Raw genomic sequence first — 23,081 nt, forward strand, 5'->3', positions numbered from 1 at the left:
CCAGGATTTTCCTTAATCGTTGGATTCTGTAAGCTTTTTGTACCGCGTTGCGATCAAATTAAGAAGGAATGCATTTTATTATCCAGATTTTTCTGTTGCAAAATTCGAAAAGCGTTATTCTTTTTGCCTTTTGCTTTTAAAATACCATGCATGATAAAGAAAAGATGTGAAAAGAATATGTATCGAAAACGGTTTACATATTCAGCTACACGCGATAATTCGTAATAAAAAATTATATATATACAATACAATAACTTATGTAATGAAACTTGACATTCGAGTTAAGAATATTTTTAAATTGTGTGCTCGAAAAAGATCACGTTTTGCACGAAACGCTATAAAAAGTGATATTAATTTTCGAAAGATATCCGAGTAAGGATATGATAAGGATAGGAAGAGAAAATGATAAAAGGTTCTCATATAGATAGATCTTTTTTTTTTTTTTAATAAACAATTGGGGTCACAATTCACTTATGTTAGTTAGTTAGTTTTTTAGACTCTCTTATAGTTACAGTTTTTTTTTATATATAATTATACATAATATAATATTGTCGTTACACATATATAATTTTATATCGCGAAGTGTCGACTGAAAGTGAGGCATGATTCACTAGGTGGCCTCTCTCTGTTTTATCTTTCTCTTTCATCCTTCATTCTGCAGCACGCACGTACACACACTCTCATGCATATATCACACGTACACAAATATCGGGAATCGTCGATCTAATTCGTGATTTCTATATATTTTTATACTCTACGACATGACAATTTTCAAATGTCTGTCACAATTTCTATCGCATATACATACATAATCTAATTATTATAGATAAGAAGTACACGCTAAGTTATGTTTACTGAGATCATACTAATACATCACAGGGTTACATAAACATTAGATTTTTCTCTCTTTGCTATTTTTTTAGTTTTCTTCACGACAGGCACCACGCGTCCCGACTCTCTCAGATCTTACGAGATTCCAAGATTCCTAAGTCCTGTTTTTTTTGTTTTTGTTTTTTTTTTTAATCCAGCGGTGACACCGTAGAGTATAAAGCACTATTTTTATTTAATTTCGCAATATGTCACTAAAGATAGTAAATAATCTATTTACTAGAACTTGAAACGTATCACGATCCTGCTTTCTTCAGAAAGATGTATGCCACAGTAACATCGCCAGATTAAATGCACTTGATTTTCTTTCAATGACTTGCTGCACTAATGCCGAAATCGCGAGGTGCCGCATCTGCCGCAAACATAATAATCAATGATAGTTATTTTTCAACTGATCCAACTGCTATTTCGTGAATTTGGTGAAACTCTGAATTTTCTGTTCCGCGCGGAAGAAAACGAACATTGTTATCAATGCGCACGTTTAATCTTGATTTATCGTTTGCATTTTTTTTTCGACGCTTCTCTCCCACATGCTCGATTTTACGGGCGGGTTTTGAAAAAAAATAGCTTGTAACCACCAGTCGTATTTTTGGGTTATAATCTCAAAAAGGAAATGGCGAACAGGAAAAAGTATCAAGAAGAGCAAGATACGATAGGATATTTGACAAAGATCGCGTTAAAGGGGCGTTAACAAACAAAATGTCGCGTATGATAAACAGCTACACCATTATAAAACTCAATTAATATACAATTAGATAGTACACTAATATTTTATGCTTCATAAATTCGTTGTCGACGAACGAAATAAACGCTCGCTTCGCTATTTGCACTGAAATCCTTCTACACTGTGAAATGCTTTATATATATATATATATATATATATATATATATATATATATATTCTTGGTCTCAATGATGCCTGTCCTAAAGGAAATGATGCTTCTCTTCGTAATTATCAATTACGAAAATAAAAATTTGCAAGCTATTAACCTCTTGTTAGATAAGCTAGAAGTTTGGTTTCTCTCTCTGGCGCACACAACTTGTTTTCTTTTTAATTTATATATGTATATCATCATGAAAGAAATTCATTTTCTCTTGAGATAATAGATATATTATGTGACTGACAAAAGGTTAATGCTATTGTGATTAATTCAACATTCTTGACGAAGATATTATACCAGAATCATCGAGTATGTTTTCTTTTTATATAAGATTAGATTAGGTTAAATCTCTAAAAAGCTTTCTACTAGCTTTACGTTTAATCAATCGTAGTTCAAAGTCATAGATTTTTATGTAAGCTGTTACATTTGTCTGAATTAATTGAAACGCGGAAAATTATAGAATAGTTAAAGCAGTGTCTAAATAAATTTTCAAGAGAATATTGCGGCGAAACCGAAGAATCCAATTTAATCGAAAGTCATGTTAAAATGTAAAAAAAAAGTTCGCTATTTTAATTCGCAACGTAAAAGAAATGAGAATTGTATGAAAGAGGAAATATCAAACTTATGTTTTTCCGTAAAAACTGTGACGATTACGATTACGTGTCTCTCGCATTATCTGCCGGAAATAAATGCGATATGGGGACACAAAGGGGAAAAGGGAAAAGGGAGAAAGGAGATGACGGATCTTCTTTTTTTTTCTGTATTTAATAGGTAGAGAAGAAAAAATCACGGAGTGATTTGGCATCGGCTGTACTTTCTTAAAATCGTACAGGAGATCAATGCTTAAACTTGGGTAACGAACTACACACAGCTAAATCATATATCTTTTCTTCCTTAAAGCTGGTCGCATTCTGGCCACGGAATCGCAACCGCTCTTTTGCACTTTTCTTCTTCAGATTTTCGCAAAAACTGAAAAACATTCGATTTGAGAATTCCAAATAAAGGCTCCTAAAACTTTTTAATTTGGAAATTCGAAATCGCTTTGAAATATCGCGCACGTTTCAAAGACCCGGCGTCGAAACTGGCGCGATATCTGTCAGAGGACTATTTTCAAATAGAATTTTAATATCTTCACAGCGATAGAATTTCATCACCGGGTTAGAACGCAGCAATCGCAAGTACCGAAATTCTATGGACCAGCTCAAGCATCCCCTTCAATTAGATCCAATGAATACACACGATATACTCTGTTCTATATCTTAGTATCTAATCAACTAATTCCTATGAGAATAGTCTATATAAACTTGCATGTATTTCTTAGCTTCTCTCTCTCTCCCTCCTTCCCTCTCTTTCTCACTCTCACACTCACACACACACTCACACGCACACGCACACACACACACATACACTCTCTCACACACCCACACACATTCTATTTCTCTCATATAACGTGTTTGTGTAACGACATTGTTTAAACATTTTTCTACGAACGTTTCAGAAACAAACAAAGAATATATTACATTAATTAATTTGGACACAAATCATATTACTTTATCTACAATCTAATTTTTATATTTTCCTTAGTATTACTTACTCTATATTCTAATACAGAAAAAAAATGTGACACGTATTATAAAAAAATAGCGACGAGAGTCATATTCTCTTTCTCTCTCTCTCTTCTTCCCCACCAAGCGTCTTCCGTTTTCTTTTCGTTTCTCTATCTTATACGTCTCATTGCCCTTTCTTGATTGTTGCTACTATTCTCATAATCCTCGCGGTTACAAAGCTATACGCGGTATTACAGACGAAGATACACGTGATGGAGAACGGCGTTACTTTCCCGTTTCTAATAGACTTTTTTCTTTTTTTCTCTTCTTTTTATTCATCCATTTCCGTCTGTTTCGCCTGTGCTCATGACGGATAAAACTATATTGAATGGCACAGCCAACGCGGACCTCGCGCCTCCTGTCCGAGTCCCTGCCTTCTTCTTTCCCCGTTATTCCACACGCCGGTTGCAGTTTCCCACTTCCAGTACTGTCTCGCGTTGTATACGAACGAGGTGGAAGAAGACGAAGTTCGAATGAGAAAGCTGAAGGCTTTTAGCTGCGTATCTGACCCGCGTTGCGAGCGATCTTCTCCGGTGGCTCTATCATGCTCTTTGTGCCATTTAGGCCGCGCTTACGACTCTTCATGTAATCTGGAACAGACAATGAAAAAAGCATGTCTTTACACAATCGAGGCGACAAAAGCTCGTCAAAGAAGTATATAGCTGAGTACAATCTAAAGAGGAACTTATTTGTGAGTAACGTTTAATTTTCTAATATAAGAGAGTCTCTGGTCAACTCTCCGAAACATCTTAGTCGCATATAAGACATCCTATAAATTTTACAGTAATTTCGTAATTATTATGATCTCATAAAAGTATTAATATTATTTATTATACATGGTTGTTTTATTATTTATTATATTGTATTTATTATATCATTTATTATATATAGTTCCTCTCTAAAATATTTACTTCTATTTATCACTATATTTATCATATAATATTTATCAATATACATTGCATCTGGAGTGAGTTGTCTCGGAACGCATCTGGCGGACAGCGTAAATAATTCGCAGCTTATCATTTGGCTTTGATTTCTTATGATCGCATATGCAATGCCACGCCTGACCTTATGCACAATCCAGCTTACTCCCGACCGTGCATGCAAAATCTTTCCTCTCTGATAACCTTCGGAATATTAATATCGCACCGTACCCGCTAATTATATCAGAAGATAAGAGCGTAAGGTCAGGTTTTTATATTGTTTTTATTGCACGCTCAAACTCAGTTGCAATTCTCAGACAAATATTTTCGTTACCGCGTATCGAATTAGACTCGTGACATCTGGCGATTAAAAACGTTTAAGAAATGATCGAGTGCTCGAAAGGTATATAAATGGATATTTAAATCTTTAAAATATAAAATTTTATTTCCTATGATTATACATAAAAATTTATGGAAGTCACAAGTTTTGAACAAAAATAACTGTCGGAAAGAAGCTCGCTGATCGTGACTCACAAATCGATACGCAGGCGTGATACCCCATATAGGTTATACAAAGGCACCCCTTTAGAATACCATTTGGCGAAGTTTCCACGCGATGAAAAATATGTGCATCTGTCCAATTCTCTAGCTCCCTCCCCCGTACCATTGTTGGGTCGTCTGCCGAGCCACGTGACAAAAATTATGAAAATTGCACGGCCATCTACGTTTCACGTTCCTCTATCATTATCCTTATTATTTAAATTAAAATTATTTTTAAATTATTGTTTAAAATATTTTGATGCACATTTATTTATTGTTATATTTATGCTATATATTACGAATGATACAGAGTTTACAGACCTCTGTCCCGAAATTCAGAAACCTATATATCTTTTCCAATCAGCAAACGAACTTAAATAGCGTTACCGCGGATTCTTCAGGATTCGAAAGTTACCAAATAAGAAACCGAATCGATAGGGGGGTTCTACAATAATTTCTCTGCACGATGCTTTAAATTATATCTACGACGAGATATGCGGGCGCTAATCCTGATTTTAAATGCCGATCCTTTTCGCCAACGATCCGTCTGCCGCCCCTGGGGTTCGTAGACAGGGGCACGCGATTGCGTGCACAGCTGATGCCCCCCCCCGCCACGCGTGCAAACACTCGACGTACACGCGTCACGCGGGAGATACAAAGGGCCCCCGAAATGGGGGAGAGTGAGAGGGGAAAGACATGGGGGTGCACTCGGGGCCAGCAACCCCATATGGATTTCAACAGCTGACCGCGCGGCTCATTAATAAAGTACGTTAGGAATATCGTTCGGCGCCCCCATAGCTGGGTATCCCCGCGTAAAGCAAAATACGTTACGAACTCGTTACTTCCTCGAATGAATTAAGTGGCGCAGATAGGAAACCCAATCCATTCCCATCCAATCTAACACGTGTGCGCGTACACGATTCCCCGGAAGTCGCGCACTTCCTTTCCAGATAGCGAAAGACGAACCAAGAAAAACGGCCGTTTAAATAACGAAGTTTTCACGGCGCAGGAACCGATTACTTAATGAATACTGACCTCGGATTAATATCGGGTTTTGTTTGAAGATAATTTGAATTAGCACTTGGTCTTTTACTCGAAAAGGTAAACGAGATGAAATGAAGTATCGATGCGTCACGAACGTGACGGTAAGCGCGGATGAACGTTTCTCCGTCGATTTGCAACTATAAGTGGCGCAGTTTCACTTTATCGCGTTTCAGTGAAAATATAAACAAAGGCGTCGCGTGCTGGCGCAACGTGTGAAATGTGTTTACACGCGTGTACACGCGTGCGCGACACATGCCAAGTCACGTCCAGAAATAGTTGCGTCGCGTGGGTGGTGTGCATGGCCGAAAAATAAATGAAAGAAAAAAAGAAAAAAAGGTAGAACCGTGAGGTTTTACAACTTCGATAAGATGGCTGTGTTGCAAACACACGCGATGTGCACGGAAATTAAAGTTTCTTCGAAATATTCGAAATCGTATAATTTCCATTGTAATTCCGAATAGGAACGTTTTTTCACTACTTTTGACTTTACTATTTTTTTTTTACATTCGAGTTCAATTTTTGTGATTATAAAGATTTATCACTTAACGCTATTCACATTGATTTATGCTAATTTAATGTTGATAGGTTTCTTCTCTGGTCGCGCCATACATTTTGTTTGACTCGTAAATAGTTATGAGTTATCTATTTTGAGTTATCATGATTTATCGTTATTGAAATTTAGGTAACGTTTAATTGAAAAAATTTCGAATATTGCAGTTTTTGCGCGCGACAAGCAAGTTGAAAATAAACAATTTAATTAGTTAACAAGTTCTTCCTTTCTTCTTCATAAAGCGGATCGATGCTTATCGTCTTAATCGTTGTATCGCTCAATTATGTATTGACTCAATCTCCTCTCATCTTGGCTCAATCGATTAATCGTTATCAAACAAATTTCCAAAGAACGGCGATTAAGCTCAAAATTAACACTGCAAATCGTTTAACGATACACATCGCTTGCGTGTGAATATATAAAGCGTCGGCAAAACGATAATAATTTGGTGCGCGAGAGCGGTGATAACACGTGGTGGATCGTGTATGCAATTATATGATTACCGATAACGTTTCTTCCGTCTCGAGTAACTTCCTTGCAAATGTTTATTGCAAGTGCATCCTCGTCGCGCTTCTCTCGACGAATAATGGTACGTGGTAAATGTACCAATGCCTCGACACGTACCTATGTTTGGACATTTTTATCATTGTAGTCCTTAAATAAGTTAAAACGCGAATTAAAATTTAAAGAATCAACGAGATAAAAATATTTTTCTCGTATTATATTTTTATCTTTGATTTTAATATATTCGCGGCGTACTTATTTAAAAACTAAAATAATAAAGATGTCCAGACATAGGTCTTAAGTGACCCGGTATTTACCTTATTTGTTTCGAAAGCAACATGAGGTCAAGTTTATCGAATTTATTTTACAATTTTTAATAAAAACAATTCGAACACCGTTACGCACATCGCACGAACTTATCGCGTCCGTTTTACAAATTTGTTATATTATCTCAAAATGGGATTTCCGCCAATTGACGTAAACATCTAATGCACTATTATTTTGATCGTGTCATCGCTCGCGGTGTAGACGGACGAACGATTTCGCTTATCCGTGAATAAAAAAAAAAAAGTTTTTAACGTTTTTATATATTATCAAAGCCTCTTGTCAACGTTATCGCGGCACGCGATAATATAGTTCCGATAATATGTCGCGTTTCGTCGGCAGAATTAGGTTTTGTTGACACGTAAAGCAAAAAAATGATCGTGTGCGCTCTATACATACAAAACGTTGAAACGTAATGTTGCCTACGTATAAATATCAGAGACTAGGGAAAAAAATTAAATGTGAAAACTAGTTCAAATGAAACTTCCCGTCGTTTTGCTCATTGTTATGCAAAGATACGTTACCATTATACAAACGTTACACAAAGATACGAATAATATGGAATATCGCGAGGTAAAAGTGTTCTTCGACAAGAACCGCTATTAATTTTTGTCACCCAAGTGTGCCGGTTCAAATCTACACTCTCGACGTTTTGTCCATCCATATGCAAAAGCGACCAACAGTAAGTAACGCTGATAATATTTCGAAATACACGAGCAACGAAATGCAAACGCAATTCTCGTCATTATCAGGTGCTGACGTAATAATTATGCGCGAATTGTGACGACCTTCCAGCGAACGAATTGGATTGACCTAGGCAACGCAACGCCGCTTCCTACATAAATACATCGAGAAAATTAACCGCGATAAACTTTAGTTAAATGTCGGCTATCTTTCGGTATATAAAATTATTCTGCGATTCGTACAATCGTACAATATATGCGACGTATAAAATTATAAATATTACAACTCCGTACCGCGGAAGCGAGCGCGCGAGCAACGAATTGTATTATCTTTCCATAAAAGTCTGCTTTGTAGCCGACTGTAGGATAACTTTTGCACGCGTCCTTATTCTATGGTTACCGTTAACAATGTTTCAAAATTAAAAATCCAAAGTCCCATCTAGAGTTATTTTTAGAGCAGATGATCAATGTTCCAAAATTAGCGATGGAACCAATTCCCTCTTAACAAGATTCTGACAAGACCGTCGAGCAAATCGATCGATGAAAGCAAGCTGATAATATTTGTGTGATATTTGACGAGAAGCGAGAACCGACGTGAAAACAATGCGATATATATTTTCCTCTCGATCGTTTGGCGCGTCCAACGTGCATAATACAATATACAGGTGTAAACAAACTTTATCACGCCCGAAGCTTCTGGCTTCAGAAGATATGCGCGATGTGAGTTACGAGCAGATTAGAGGCGTGAAAACCAAAGATACGCTAGGCGACCGGAGGCGAAATATGCTGCGCGCGCGCGCGCGCGCGTAGCGTTGCATCGCCGTGACACACCGCGACACGCGTGATTTCATCGGAATAATCTGCAGCCGCCGATCGAGCGAATACATCGTCGCGTTGATAACGATAGAGCGTTAATTTCGTACGCGAGCGGACCGCAAACAAACATCGCGCCCGAGTGCATTTATATAATCGGACGGAGATCCCATATTGCCCAGAGGCGAACGTACGCCTCGGGCGCCGTTAACAGTTTTTATCAGCTAAATTTCGCGCGGTATCCAGATCTTTTTTTTTTCCTCAAAGCGTTTCACAACATCGAAATCGAGGCGCCAAGTGGCGTCCGTATCCGTTAAAATTGTCGGAAGTTGAATGAAAACACGCGTTATCGCCGAAAAAATGAGGAAATATCGAAAACAGCGAGTTCACTGCGCGCTATCTCGACTTATTCAGCGGCGCAAGACGAATACGCGAGGAAGAGAGAGAGAGAGAGAGACTCACCGGTGATCGTGGACTGTTTCCTCGCGGCATGGGGCAGGACGGGGGTGGTCGGCTCCATCGCGCATCTCTTCCTCTTAGGCTCCGCGTCCAGGTGTCGATTGGGCGTCGTGGCTTCGCCGATCTCGGGCACTCGCGGCTCCTGCGGCGGCGTCCTCTCGGCCGTCGGCGTGGCGACGACGGTCTCCATTTGCTCGGCGATCCTCGTGCTCGTCATCGCGGTCATCGTGGCCATCATCGCTGTCAACGACGTCGTCGTCGTCGTCGTCGTCGTCGTCGCCGCTGCCGTCGCCGCCGTGGACGGTGACGACGGGGACGTCGAGGAGGAGGAGGAGGAGGCAACGGTGGTCGACGCCGTCTCGTCGAAGCGCAGCTTGCGCGGGGTGCCGGGCGCGTGTTTCCTCAGATACGGCATGCCGCGCAGGGCGTAGGGCTCGGGCACGACGTCGCGCTCCGTCAGCGGCTCCCACTCGTAACGCGAGTTCGATCGCGGGACACCCAGCTGAAAGTTGAAGCCCCATCGATCGGCATCGAGCAACGATTGGGCCCGCAATTCGCGCTCGGCGAGCGCCCGAGCCGCCGCGTGGTCCACCGGCCCGAAGAGATCGCGTCGCACGCGGGCGAGCGCGGCCCTGCTCGGCGCCGCTCGTCCGCCTCCGCCGCCGCTACCGCTGCCGCCGCCGCCGCCGCCGCCGCCGCCTAGGTTCCTGCTTATTTCCGTCATCATCGCCGGGTTCAGCACTCGCGCGCTCATATTTCGTCGCGCTCTATCGCCGCCGCGTTCCGCAGCACAACGGCAAACGTTTGCGCGCCGTTTCCAGTAAACGAACAGCACCGAAAACAGATAAGGAACAAGCACCCGCTGTCTCTCTCTCTCTCTCTTTCTATTTTTCTTCCGTCCTTGCTTTCTCTCTCTTTCTCGCTCTCCGTCACTCCCCTCCCTTCCCTCGCTGCACTATCGAGAGAGTTGTGACGCGCGCTACGCGAGATACGAGATCGCTTCTTCTAGCATTGGCCGTGACGCGGGAACGATGATGACTCCTTCCAGGAATCGCGTCCCCGCTGCCGCCGCCACGGCCGTGTCGTCGTGGGACGTTGAAATAATCGCGGCTACGCACCGCGGACTGGGAACGTGGCAACGCCGCGATTCGTGGCGCGACCCACCGAATTTCGAATAATGGCCGCGCTGCTGCTGCCGCCGCCGCCGTCGCCGCCGCCGCCGCCGAGCGTTGACCAAAAGGCGCCGCTTCTCTTCTCCCTCAGATCCGCGTCCTCGCCGGCGTGATGGTCGCGCGACGTCCCCCGACGGCGACGCTCGTCGCGATAGGCAACGACGACGATGATCCTCGGCACGGTCCCCGCCCGGGGAAGCGTGGATCATAGGGCGACGCGTGCACGGCAAACAGCAGCCGCGCTTGGCAACACGGGGAAGGGTGGCGGGGACACGCACACGGTTACTATGTGCCGGACAAAGATAGCGCGGCGGCGGCGGCGGCGGCGAAAACAAACTCCGCCTCGCGCGCGCGAGAGGCGATTCCGCTGCACCGCACCGGGCTGTCCCGAACAGTCGAGGCCACCGTGGAGGAGCTCCAAAATACCCCGCACACTATCTCGTATCCCGCGGTTCACTCTCCTCGCATCAAGTCGCGCAACACGCGAGACGATTCTCCTTCGGCGTAGCCTCCGGTCGACGATCTGGCAACGTCGCGCGGCCGCACTTGCGCGTGAGTATCCGAGCGACGGCGAGAGAGCGTGTTACGACGTATCCCGCGCGAATTTCGTCGTCTATCGTGGCGATCGTCCGTGACGCGAGCCGATCTGTCTATCTCTCTCTCTCTCTCTCCCCCTTTCCTTCTTCCTCTTTCTCTCTCGGTCTCCGCGTCTCGCACTCCCGCACGAGACACACTGCCACTCACAGCTGAAACGCGATAACGAAGTCCGTAGTCTTGGCGCGAGGAAATTCCATAGAAAAACGTTATTGCACACGGCCCGCAGCAATATGCCGATCCGCGGTGGGGGAGTCCAACCGAGCTCGCCTCTGACACCGCGCGTAAATAAGCACGGATAATAAGAGCACGCCTCGTCGTTTCCCGCCAAACAAACGCGACTGTCAAGGCACGCGCGTGGCCCACCGGGAACTGGAAGGACGTGCGAGGTGCGAGGCACGATTGCGCAGTTACGTGACGTCGTACACGACGATTATAACCGTGCGTGATCCGCGGCTCGCGGAGCTGCGCAAAGACACGTAGCTAACACGGAAAGCGCTCTCTAGCGACTGAAGCGTGCTTCTCTCATTGCGAGCAACCGAGCGGACCGAGCCGCGAGCCTCCCGCGAGCTCGGCTCGGCATTCTCCGCCGCGGCTCGGCTCGGCGGCTCTCCCCCCCCCTCTTCTTCGCCGCCGCCGCCGCCACTGTGAGGCCAATCACGCGGCGAGCGCGGAGAAACGAAATAACCGCCATTCGCAAACGTATAGTCCCCTCGACCTGACTGCGCGTACGGTCGGACTCGTCCCGTGCGAACGCGAACCGCGTGCGGAAGGATTGTACAGTTATCGGCCCCTACCGTGGCATGGGTGAGAACGGCCACAAGCGGAATACCAATCGCGATCTCTGCTCCTGCTCCAATATTCCAGCTTTCAGACTGACTTTGGGGGGACGAAATTTGAGGATTTAAGAGTGGGATTACTCGAGGGAACGACATTACGAGAACACTAATGAAAAACTATCTAAGCTCTCTCGCGACGATTTTTCTTTAGGAAAAAAAATTGTTTTTTATTTTGTCATAGAATTATCACTGACTTCAATTTCTCGATTATTTTACAATAGAGAGATATCGTCACGTGAGAGAGAGAGATATATATACTCTCTCTTGCGCCTTTCATTCTCGCTGCCGTGATGTAATTAATAAGGCCACGTACAACGATCGGGATCGAAAATGTCGTCGGACGTGTCAAATTAATTTAATTGTGCCCTTAATTCGTCGTTTTAATTGTCTTTCACGCACTCGTGCTCGCGCCGCTCGAGGATAGCAGCGGCGCGTCCCCCTTCCAACGGGGAACGCGGTAACCCGGTGGGGAAACGAAAAATAAATAGGTCCAGTCTCCAAAACAACGCGACGCAATCTTATCGCGTGCGTATATATTCGGTAGATTCTCGTGCGTTTGCACGACGCGACGCGTTACGCACGGTGAATTTATTTGCATACCACTCGGATTATCGCCGACGTTTAATACAGCGTGATAGACTCGCCACGCGCAGTCCGAAGGACTGTTACATTGAACTATACTGTAAAGAAATAAGACGGCGTTATCATAATTTTGTTAAATCCCTCTGATTCGACGCAGCAGGAAGTATATAAGAAAAGTTCTCGCTGCAATTTTTTCGACAAAATGTATTATTAATATTGATACGCCATCATATTTACATAATGTTAAATGTTGGTGATTCGATTATTAGCATTCGCTGCCGAAATCAATCTCGATTGATTTAATAGTTCATATTTTAGATTGGTTGACGTCAACAACGGTTCAAAATGGTAGCTTGATCATTTTAGAGTTTAAAACTCTTGATAGCGATAATATTGAACGATTTTCCTCTAGAGTACCTAGTCGGAGTCGCGGGAATCGATTTATAGGAGGAAATTTGAAAGTTTTAATTCATAAAATCTGGAACAAAAGTTCTCTGTCGTTTTTCGATCTTTCGAACGCGACACTCCGTTTGATTCTGTGCGCGCGAAACTACAGCGCTTCGTGACGATTGTGCGCGGCGCGCGCGTCACGGCGCCGAGTGCGATGACACAAAATCAACGGGACGAATCGAGACTTTTCATTGATAATTGTCAATTTACTCCGTTGTGCTCGTCTCGCGCGCGGCACGCGAGGGAACACCTACGGGAAACAGCTCCGCGCGCTCGCCGACGCGACGCTCGGCGCTCGGCGCGGCGGGGCAACTCGCGACGAGCGAAGCGTAGATAAACGATCCCGGGGTCCAATTGGAGAGAGAGTTTGCCACGCGGCCCGGCATTCGATCTTGCTGGCGTGTGTGTACCGTGTATGTGCGCGTGTGTGCGACTTGCTCGCACGCCGCCATAACGTGGCGCGAATACTTCGAATATTCAAACGTGAGTTGAGGATTCTATTTTTTTCCCACACGGTATCCCGGCCGATTAAACGTAGCGAAAAATGCCCATCTCGAGTCGTTATGCATATCGATTTCAAGAATCTATAATATGCAAAATAATTTTGCATTCTACAGGGATAAAAAAAATTGCTTATAAAAGCTATTTCTTTTGCGTATTGTCTTTTATTAGGGTTATCTTTAATTAAGATTCTGAATGGGGAAGGCCACGACGCGCAAACCTGGCGTCGCGTCGGTGCAGCGCGCTGTGCTCCGGGGAAACAAAATCCCACGCAGCATCCAGGAAGTGGTGAGGGGTGACACCGGATGCATTTCAATGAGGGGAGACGGGCGAACGGGCCTCGCGTAAAACAATTCTTTCTGCGTTTTTGCGCAGAGAGACCACCGTCTCTCATTCATTGTCCACCGCAGGAGTGCATTTCAGCGAGGTGTCTGGTTGCACAGGTCGCGCTTTGTAACCCACAATAAAGCGAAAGGTCTATTATCTGCTTCCTGCGATATTTGTTGCGAGATAACGTTGACAGGTTTCTCAGCGAATTTGGTGGACAATCGAAGAGATTTATGATGTTCAAACTACTGCGCGAAATGCAATAATTAATTGAATCGCTTTTCTCGTCACGTTTCCGTTATTGTAATGTTCAGTAGTTTCGGGTACAATTGTCGAAAGATTATTTAATTTACCACTATGTTATTGGACGTATAGCCGTCGACAAAGTGTTATTTATGCAGCTTTAGACGTGTACGTGTCGTTGCGTCGATTACTGACGATTAAAAAAAAACAAACATTTCTCGTCTCATTGGATAACGCATATGGATATCGCACATGTGTGTTCGTAAGTCAGCCAGATTATTTTCAAAGGAAGTTGGTGTTTATTCGCAGGCGAGGCGCGCGACCGGAAGGCGCATAGCCGCATCTGCATCGCGTGTTTACCACCGAAAGAGAGTCACCTGTTTCATCATTTCGCTATCAAAGCCGGACTCTTACCTGAAGCCGCCGCCGCCGCCGCGTTATCTCATCGCGTGCTAGCGACAACGGGGACAAAGCTGCAGCCGCGATAAATCACCTTTATCGAGCTCAAGGTGGTGAATCGAGATCGAGGTTGAGAACGGGTGCACTGTTCCGAGATGCGAGAAGCCTACTTTCCTCCGAGACACGCCGGTGTCTGGCGAGATAAATGTTTCATGCCGAGCAGCGATAAATCGGTCAGTTTACGTATACGTCAGATCGACGACGTTAAACCAACTGTTTAAGAATTGGGCTCGGTTAAACTTCAGTCAACTTTGATTGACGTTCGCTGAAACGTTTGATTTTTTCTTTTACGACTACGCGAAAATACTCATAACGCGAGAAACATGTATAAATATTCGACAATTTCTTCCTTTGAACATCTGTGATCGTGATTCGTTCGCGGAAGGCTCTTTATCGGAAGGATTCTCAATGCTCGGTCAGAATAATGTGCGTGGTATACCTTGTGCGGCAAATATCCTTTGTCGTCGTCGCGATTGTGCCCATTTCCGTGGGAATTCGCGGAACGGAAGTGCAATTTCTGGCTGGTACTGCCGTGGTGCGGCCAGCTTCCATGGCGAAGCAGCGCGAAGAAAAAACGATCTTTAAAGAAATGATGCCAGGTGCAACGCGCACTCTCGCGCCTTCTCACGGCAACTGGATTATTTCAACGAAATCGTGATACTCGTGGTAAGTATCATCTCTCGTACGGCGAATGTTTTATGAGGGAAAATAGATAAACAATAATAATTAAAGGCGATTCACAGTTACATGATAGTGTAGCCGTTTATCTGATGTAATTGATAAACGAGATTTTTGCGAATTGCGTTCCAAATGCTGCAAAAAATACTATTGAAGACTGATTTTTCTTCTCTACAATACTACAGATGCCTTGCTACAAATGCCACAAGATACTTGCTCGTCGCGAGGCAGATGTTTCAGCTTATAGCATAGTATAAATTAGGTCACGCATAACTTCCGTATAATCAGAATTGCCAAGCGCATATAACTCTCTCTATTCTCTTTTCATTATTATACGCATTAAAGTAAGAAAAAAGGGAAAAAGAAACAGATATATTAAAATACTCAATTATTTTATAATTTCATATAATTTCATATTATGTATATTTTTATACAAATTTCTTTCTCCTAAGCTGCCCGATTATTGTGTACTCCGAAGTACTAAAAATATCGATTGAGTATAATAACGTGTATTGCACATTTGTTTCCATGAATATTAAAATGAATAATGTCTCATGTTGTGAAACTAATATAGATAAAATTAATTAGACACCATATGCATGATTCAGGTTGCTTGTTTTTTGATTTGTCAATAAGTTAAATAAAATTAAAAATTCAGCTTTGGTTTCTTGGAGACATGTTTGACATCATGCCTCTTTTGACTAGAAACTTAAGAGTTGATCAATTAAAATAAACCGCCAATTTATAAAGTCTAATTTACAAATTGCCATTTTAAATATAATTAAATAATAAATACTTTTGCTTATAAGACTTTACACTTACTACTCTCCCTACTCATATAAAAAAATCGTTCTAAAAACTTTTAAAAAGAATTTATAAATATAGTTTTCATTATTCGTGAAAAATTATTTACGTATTATACAATGAAAAATTTACGTAGTTTTTTCATGCTCGAACAAATATGATATCATTGTTAAATTTTGCTTATTATCTATCAATAAATAATATCACAATTTGATTCTTTTGCCGTTTTGATCGTTTCATCCATCGATTTGTTCCGCGTTGTTTTTTGCTTCCTCTGCACTTATTCTCCCATTTGTCTCCTTGGATTCAGAAATTTCATTTCCTTGTTCGTCGAGTTTTACCCATTCGTAGCGACCGGGTCGTGGTTCTTCGCGCACGAAGTCGAAGTTCCACTTCTCCATACTCTACGCATCAATATAAGCATTTCAGTTTGAGACCACTTTAATCGGTGTCTAATCTCTCCAATATTTCGCGTAACTTTATCGATAATTACGTAATCGTGACGAGAAATAATTTTAACAATCGTTTAAAGACTTAATAAAGAAGAATCGTTTATTTTGCTTTTTACCTGTTCCAATTGTATTCGCCTCTCTTCCGAAAAACGGTTGTCAATGTCCTTATGCTTCTGTTGCTCGTCACCATCGTCTTGAAAAAGTCTCCTACGCACATTACGGAGTTGAGCGTTGTATAGGTTGTTAGTTTCTTCTGCCATCACGAAGCGGGTTCTTATGTAAGAAAAATTGAGGTTTTTTTTTAGTGATAATTTTTTATGGTTTTTTTTTTTGGTATTTATTCATATATTTGAGTTCGCGTATTGTCCTGCTGAAAAATTCAAGTTTAATACTTTTATCAATTTTTCTATAACTTCAATTATACATCGACGATTTATTTGAAAATTAATTTTATTTCTTAAATAGTTTTATTTCTTAAATATACGGATAGTTTTTACGAGCCATGATTTTTCTAGTAAATAGATTAACTGAATAAGTAAAGTGGGGAGATTGACAAAAATTAATTTTGTTCATAAATAGAATAAAAAGTTTACTAGTGTCAAGCAATGTTCTGAAAATTGTTCATGAAATGTCTGTCTTTTTTTTCACGCTACATTTGTATACGATTATTGAAAATTAAAAATAAACATATTATTTTCACTTACGGCAAAAAACTACGAATGTCATTTAAAAAAAATTTTTTATAACTACATATTGTAGTAGTTTTAGAAATAAGTACTTATCACTTCGACGGAACAGTTAAGTAGATTGATCGGATATTACTGGAAAAGATTTCTACCGTTGGAAATGTGTACAAGGATATGTGTTTGTAAATAAGGGTAGAACGTTGCGAGTTTCAAAATACCGAAGAAGAATTTAACATTATTTCAACGTATTTTAGTGCGCATTCCTGTCCGATATGTCGATAATTTCAAGAGAACTTATATGTTACGCAGTACGCACTCATGTCGCGCGGATGAGAGATCAATAATATCCTTCGGCCGCTTCGGCGTAAAGTTATCGAACTACCAGGAAAGTTCTACAGCATAACAGTACTCGGTATTAATCGTCTAGCCGATACGCGGCTAAGTCACTCGGGTATGACACTCTTCGCACGTTTTGTAAACAAGGCGATATGCATCGAGAGTTGTCTTCGCGCGCGAAAGAGAGAGAAGGGAAACTTGCGGTATCGTCGTACTAATGTGCCGTTGGACGGATGTATTGGAATTTGGAATGCATTACATTTCCGGCACGATTGCGAGACTCATACCGAACAGTTATTTATTATTTTCACTCGCGCTCTTGCAAGTCCTTTATTGATATCACTGTTTGTGTTCTAGATATTTTGCGCATCGGGAAAAGATTTTAAAACTGCGAAATTCAATGCGCGCGTATACTATAATATTTTGCACATTAATAATACCTAATTGATTAGGTTATTCTTGAAGCACTTAAAACCTCGTATTAAAAAATGGATATGCGTTACGACAGGTTTACGATAAGCTGAATGCACAATTCTAGCTTTTTTACAGACGTAAAACGAAGTAATTCTTCGTTTATTATTCGTGCAATAATTGAAAGTCCGTTCACAGCACAAGCATACGCCACTGTTCATAATATATACCCGAAGAATGCGCGCTAACCTCCCAATTTACGTTTGCATCGCGTTGAAGATAATCTCGGAGATTCTGCTTTAAATGGGCACGCGTTTTTAATAATCGTATAGAAACGTCTCTTAAGGCCAGTAAGAACCGAATATAGATTCCGCATAGTTATATACCAAAGCCAGAGATAAGATTTCTCTTTATGCCCGTACGCTCTTAATGATCGCGAATGGAACACCGCGCTTTTTACGCGCGTTCGTTAACACAAACTGGTTTGATTCGCCGTCTTTCGCCGAGGGCACTAACGAATGAATTCCACGTTATTCGCGTAATTACTATGATGCACGGTGGAGCAGGTGATACAGTCGAGTGCATTAACTCCGCGGGTTTACGCACTCAGAACGCGCGTCAGGATGACATAGTGCGATGCATCTCTCCGCTGGCCGGGTTAATGCACTCATTGTTGAAATCACTCGAATGGCGCCATGCGGAGCCAGCGATCATCTGATTCGGCATAATATATCGTCGCGCCGTATTAACTCGAAAGTCGCAATCGTCCGAGAACGATATACATATACATATTTTTCTTATTTTCTGGAACTTTTTGCGACGATCCAATTATTGCGGATTTATCGCCGGCATAAATTGCGCGCGCCCCGTTTATTTGGTCGTCTAAAGCTGACAACAGCGATTCATCTGGAGCATTGTATGCCTGTCCAACAGATTCGACTGCCGGTACTGGAACTACTCGTTTGAAATGATACCTCGCGCAGCTTCGACGAAGCGCGAAATTACTTGTCTCTGATTTGACATATGTAGCTCTTCCCAAATTCTTGAAGAACGTAGGAAAATCACTGTTACGTTCCTACAATATCATGCGGTATACTCAATTCCTTTTCGTTCAAGAGTCTTGTATTCTAAAGGACTATCTCCTCTCGCACATTCCGCATATACGCCTGTAGCCTATCAAACAGGTAGTACGGGTTTACACGAAGGTACACGCCTTTCCCTGACCTACTTACAATTGGTCGTTCAACTATTCCACGCAAATATCGGATTGCACATTCGATTTCGTCACATTATCAGTTTTCACGTAAGAATTCACCACGAAAGACACGCAAATATGAGGCCTGTTCGTTTCAGCTGAACTTCTTGCACGGTTCATCTTTCCTCTTTTTCTTTCATCACGTTGGAGAGAAAAAGAGTAAAGGAGAAAAGATGAACTGTGCAAGAAGTTCAGCTAAAATGAATATTATAGGCCTATGATATTTCGTCCAATTGCACGTGCTAAACACTCGCGATTCGGTTTTAACATTTTTTTTTTTTTTTTTTATTAAGCGGTATCCATAATTAACGTAGAGAATCTAAGCCGATTTTTAGTACTTCTTTTTGAATTAAAAAAAAACCTAAATTTGAGAAAGTTATAGCTTTGCTAAAGTTTCTTTGATGACGGCAACTTCAAAAAGTATGACGTCGCAGCACGCTTTCGTGTACTATATTTTCTTCAATTTTGAAGATATTGCAAAAATTCAAAAAGTTTACAAAGAAAGTATGCCATGATCTATCAGACCGCTTAATAAAAAAAATTCATGTTAAAACCGAATTCGAGCAGTTCGTATAGGTGATGAGAAAATAAAGTATTCCGTACACGACAGACAACTGCGCGGTTAACATTTCCGGTGTAACTTTATCGCAGCTTGCAAATTCTACTTCCCACATTTTTATTCTTATTCTTCGCACGTCACGCTAATCTGATGGCCGATCTTGCGGTCTTACGTCAGGGGCAGGTTTCGGAGTTTATACGTTGACAGCAGGTCGTCTCTATCTCAGTCGAAAGCAGGAAAGGAAACTATGCAGAATTAAGGAAACGAAAGAAATTCTCGATTGTTGGCGTCGAGATATGAATTCAGCTTAATCTGTTTATATATACATTCGTCTACTCACTTCCTCGGAGTGTTCATTCGGCCTCTCGTAAATGTGTCTGCGAAACGGCGATAAGGTATCGGCTTAATTACGGTATCTGGTATTAATTACACGAGCGAGCGCACTCGATTGAGATCGTTTTTGTTGCGCTCCGTAATTGCACGCGCTCATTTATCTCGTCTTCGCACGTGCGTCTCGTCTTTCGGTTTAATGTCAGCCGGTCGACAGTTTGTGAGGTTACCGGATCGATAAACACGTTTTCGTCGGGGGTGTGGAACCCGATGGGGTGGTTTTGTGCGCGCGCACACACACCCTACGACGAGGGTTCGATCGTCAGCGCGCATTCGCACGGTTCTCGATATATGCGCTACTATCGATAACACGGTACAATCTCGATTTGTCCAAACCAACTAGAAGATTCAATGCTCGAGTGATCGATTTTACGATACTAACAGCATAAAAGATTACTTGAATATTAATAGGATACGAGATTTTAAAGGAATGCGTGACTTTTAACGTACTCTTGTCAGATTTATTCTAGAAGTTATTCATCAACGTTATTTTTAAATATGTATTAATTCAAACATTAAGGGGACTAGGGAGGGTTGAAAATGCAGAAATTGGCTCGTGTTTAATTGTTTATAACAAGGCCGCGAATAAACATAAAACTTTGTTATTGTTAAGGGTATTAATTATAACATTATAAAATGAGAAAATTTATTAAAAGTCATTCCTAAATCAATAATAACGGCATCCCAATATAACAAAGAAAACTGCGTCGAATCCACGGTTTTACCACGATTCCAGTCGAACGGATAAAGGTTTTGGCAAATTTCAGGAATATTTTTTCTCCTTAGGCTTCCCTCTATTGATTATACCTAAAAAATTAAAAATAGAAATAAAATTAGCAAAATGGCGTCCAGGAAAACAAAAAATTTGGGGAAAAAATTGTTACAAACAATTAAACACGAGTCAATTTCTGCATTTTCAACCCTCCCTAGTCCCCTTAATCGATCTTCTAACAATTCTGATATTCTAATAATTTCTCAAACGATTTGAAAATATTTCCGTGCGAGAAATAATAACAACTCGCAGCTCTTTTTCACTTTCCACAAATCACTTGAAATTAAAACTTACCTCGTGATGGCGGATAATTAAAATATCTTGATATGTAAATGACCACTCCCTTGCGAAGTTTATAGGGCGACACAACGGGAATTCTGGAGCAAACGCACGCATTGACGCGTCGAATCGCGGACGGAGGGACTCTCTCTCCGCGGTGTTGCGGCTGTGACACTTGGCATGCAACTAGTCTCAAGGTAAGACTAGTCGTCAGTCGCTGCATCTCGGCTGCAGCTGACTAGCCTAGATTCGCTTAGGCCTTGCGCGGACGAGTAACCGCGAACGACAGTGCGCAAAACGGAACGCATGCGCGAAAGAACCCGTTAACCGCACGTTTTATTGCGCGCGGTCATTCATCCTGCAAAGCGAATTTATATCGATGCCGATGGACGAACATTTTAGTAAGTAAAGTGTTTGTCGTGACAATATGGGCGATATTCTCCCGGCGGAGATATGTCGCCGGACGTTCCACGAACCTTATTGTGTTCGAAGATGAGGGCGATAGGAGGGGGAGGGGGGGGGTAGAAGACGATTAGCAAGAAAATCGCGTTGGAGCTACCTTCGAGAAGTTCGATGATCGCGTCGTCACCCTGGGGCGCGTATTTCCGTTCCAGACTAATGTCTGTGCTTTCGTGGAACCGTCTGGGCGGGATGGAGTTTAATTAACGATGCACGTCCGATAATTCGCGCGATGCCATAACGATAGCGCCTTAATTAACAGCGTTGCACCGTTATCGGCAACGCTCGAGGTCCAAGGTTGCAGTTTTCCGAGGAGCACCGGACGGATCGCATTTACGATCAAAGTAGAGTTAACGTGATCGCCGCTCTCGTATATTGGCTCGTAGAATCCGATAGGCGCGCGTCTCGATTGAGCGTAACACGAAGATTATTCTGACTCATTGTATCTTATTGAAACGCAGCTTGTCACGATAAGACGCGAAATTGAGAGAAATTCGCGTTGCTTTCTGACAGTTGATCTTTCCGCGGTTTTAACCTTTTCACCAGTTCAATCAAAACAAAATGAGAAATTGCCAATTAAGCTGATATACTACACTACGCACATATGTATATATTCGCGTATTAAATTAGTTGAGAATATTTTGAAGTTGGCGAAATATTTTACTTTTACCGTTTATAAAATTAAAAATTATGAAATTATCTGTAATTAGCGCAATTTTTTATTTGACAATAAGAATAGAGATTTGCGGATTTTGAAAGGTTATTGATATATATCACGTTACATCTACGTTTCAATGCAATTCAACAAACGTCTCATTTATGGTGTCAGAAGAGATATTTTCCAACGACAGAATTTTTTTTATAACAATGGGAAGTGCGACAATAAGGAACTCTTACACGCGGGCACACTCGTACAATCAGGAGGAACTCTAAAAAAATGGTGACAGCTGAGTGAGCGTTCAGAGACGTAGTTTCAAAAATATTCTCCTTTCTTGGGCACGGCACTTCCTACCGCCGGCGACGACCTCTTTAACGGCTTGCAGGGCAACCGCCGCGCCGTTTCGTTCCGTTTCGAAGGGCGGTGTTCCGCATCGTGGATGTATGCCATGGAGGAAACACGATCGCGAGCAACTAAATCGCGCATAAGTTTTTCTCTCGAGTAAGCCCGCACCTGAACGTCGAACGACGGAACTTTTTTCATACCTCCCCGTGTTCGACTCGCTCCTTGACTCCATCCTTGACCCCGTCAACAAGAGTTTTTCCACTCGCCGCCAATCGAACGAGCCGCGAGACAAAGCGCATGATCGTCCCGAGGGCGCGACGGCGATTGTCTCGTTTTACGGCAAAAATCCGCGATTTTTTGCCACGGGCAAAAATATTCGCTGTGAAATTACCGATGATCGACGCTTGTCCGCTGGCTCGCAGCCTCTTCTCCTCCTTGACGTAGTCACGATCATTCGCACGACTTTAGTTAGTCGAAAGACAGTTACGTATGAAAAATTATCCCTATAGAGTTGAATAAAAAAAATACGAAGAAGTCAGCCTAAATCGACGTGATCGATCCGCTGTTAGCTGTATGACTTCACGACTTGACCACTTTTAGCCGACTGCGCGATA

The 23,081-nt window shown here is 42.2% G+C and overlaps 2 protein-coding genes and 1 long non-coding RNA gene across 8 annotated transcripts; 1 reads left to right on the forward strand and 2 right to left on the reverse strand.

The window, feature by feature from the left end:
* Positions 1 to 877: 877 nt before the first annotated feature.
* On the reverse strand, positions 878 to 11,498 carry Dap (cyclin-dependent kinase inhibitor dacapo). The gene is made up of 2 exons (XM_077412700.1): positions 9,220 to 11,498; positions 878 to 3,966 (listed from the first exon to the last, which is right to left on the reverse strand). The coding sequence occupies exons 1-2, from the start codon at positions 9,968 to 9,970 to the stop codon at positions 3,869 to 3,871; spliced, it is 849 nt and encodes a 282-aa protein (XP_077268826.1). The 5' UTR covers positions 9,971 to 11,498; the 3' UTR covers positions 878 to 3,868.
* Positions 11,499 to 13,008: 1,510 nt separating this feature from the next.
* LOC143900935 (uncharacterized) lies at positions 13,009 to 15,652 on the forward strand. Its single transcript, XR_013257916.1, has 3 exons — positions 13,009 to 13,336; positions 13,526 to 13,642; positions 14,217 to 15,652. It is a non-coding gene; the product is annotated as an uncharacterized LOC143900935 (long non-coding RNA).
* On the reverse strand, positions 15,450 to 23,081 carry LOC143900934 (uncharacterized). 6 transcript variants are annotated; one of them, XM_077412726.1, is made up of 5 exons: positions 21,021 to 21,477; positions 19,905 to 20,761; positions 19,609 to 19,809; positions 16,434 to 16,590; positions 15,450 to 16,269 (listed from the first exon to the last, which is right to left on the reverse strand). In XM_077412726.1, exons 3-5 carry the CDS (start codon positions 19,677 to 19,679, stop codon positions 16,102 to 16,104), a joined length of 396 nt encoding a protein of 131 aa, XP_077268852.1. In that variant the 5' UTR covers positions 19,680 to 19,809; positions 19,905 to 20,761; positions 21,021 to 21,477; the 3' UTR covers positions 15,450 to 16,101. The 6 variants fall into 6 exon arrangements, with proteins under 6 accessions (XP_077268852.1, XP_077268856.1, XP_077268854.1 ...); XM_077412730.1 differs by having other exon boundaries at positions 19,737 to 19,809; positions 21,021 to 21,464; XM_077412728.1 differs by lacking the exon at positions 19,609 to 19,809 and having other exon boundaries at positions 21,021 to 21,468.

This window comes from Temnothorax americanus, unplaced genomic scaffold (assembly GCF_048541705.1).
Source record: "Temnothorax americanus isolate GAGA-0224 unplaced genomic scaffold, ASM4854170v1 Scaffold31, whole genome shotgun sequence".
Taxonomy (NCBI): domain Eukaryota; kingdom Metazoa; phylum Arthropoda; class Insecta; order Hymenoptera; family Formicidae; genus Temnothorax; species Temnothorax americanus.

What these genes read in the sequence shown, in the direction of transcription:
- LOC143900934 (XM_077412726.1), bottom strand. Translation starts at nt 19,679, where the DNA reads ATGTGGGAAGTAGAATTTGCAAGCTGCGATAAAGTTACACCGGAAATG. An exon ending in ACCGCGCAGTTGTCTGTCGT is followed by an intron (nt 16,591 to 19,608) that starts GTACGGAATACT and finishes TTCTTACATAAG; the next exon opens with AACCCGCTTCGTGATGGCAG. An exon ending in GGCGAATACAATTGGAACAG is followed by an intron (nt 16,270 to 16,433) that starts GTAAAAAGCAAA and finishes ATTGATGCGTAG; the next exon opens with AGTATGGAGAAGTGGAACTT.
- Dap (XM_077412700.1), bottom strand. Translation starts at nt 9,970, where the DNA reads ATGAGCGCGCGAGTGCTGAACCCGGCGATGATGACGGAAATAAGCAGG. An exon ending in GAAACAGTCCACGATCACCG is followed by an intron (nt 3,967 to 9,219) that starts GTGAGTCTCTCT and finishes TGTCTGTTCCAG; the next exon opens with ATTACATGAAGAGTCGTAAG.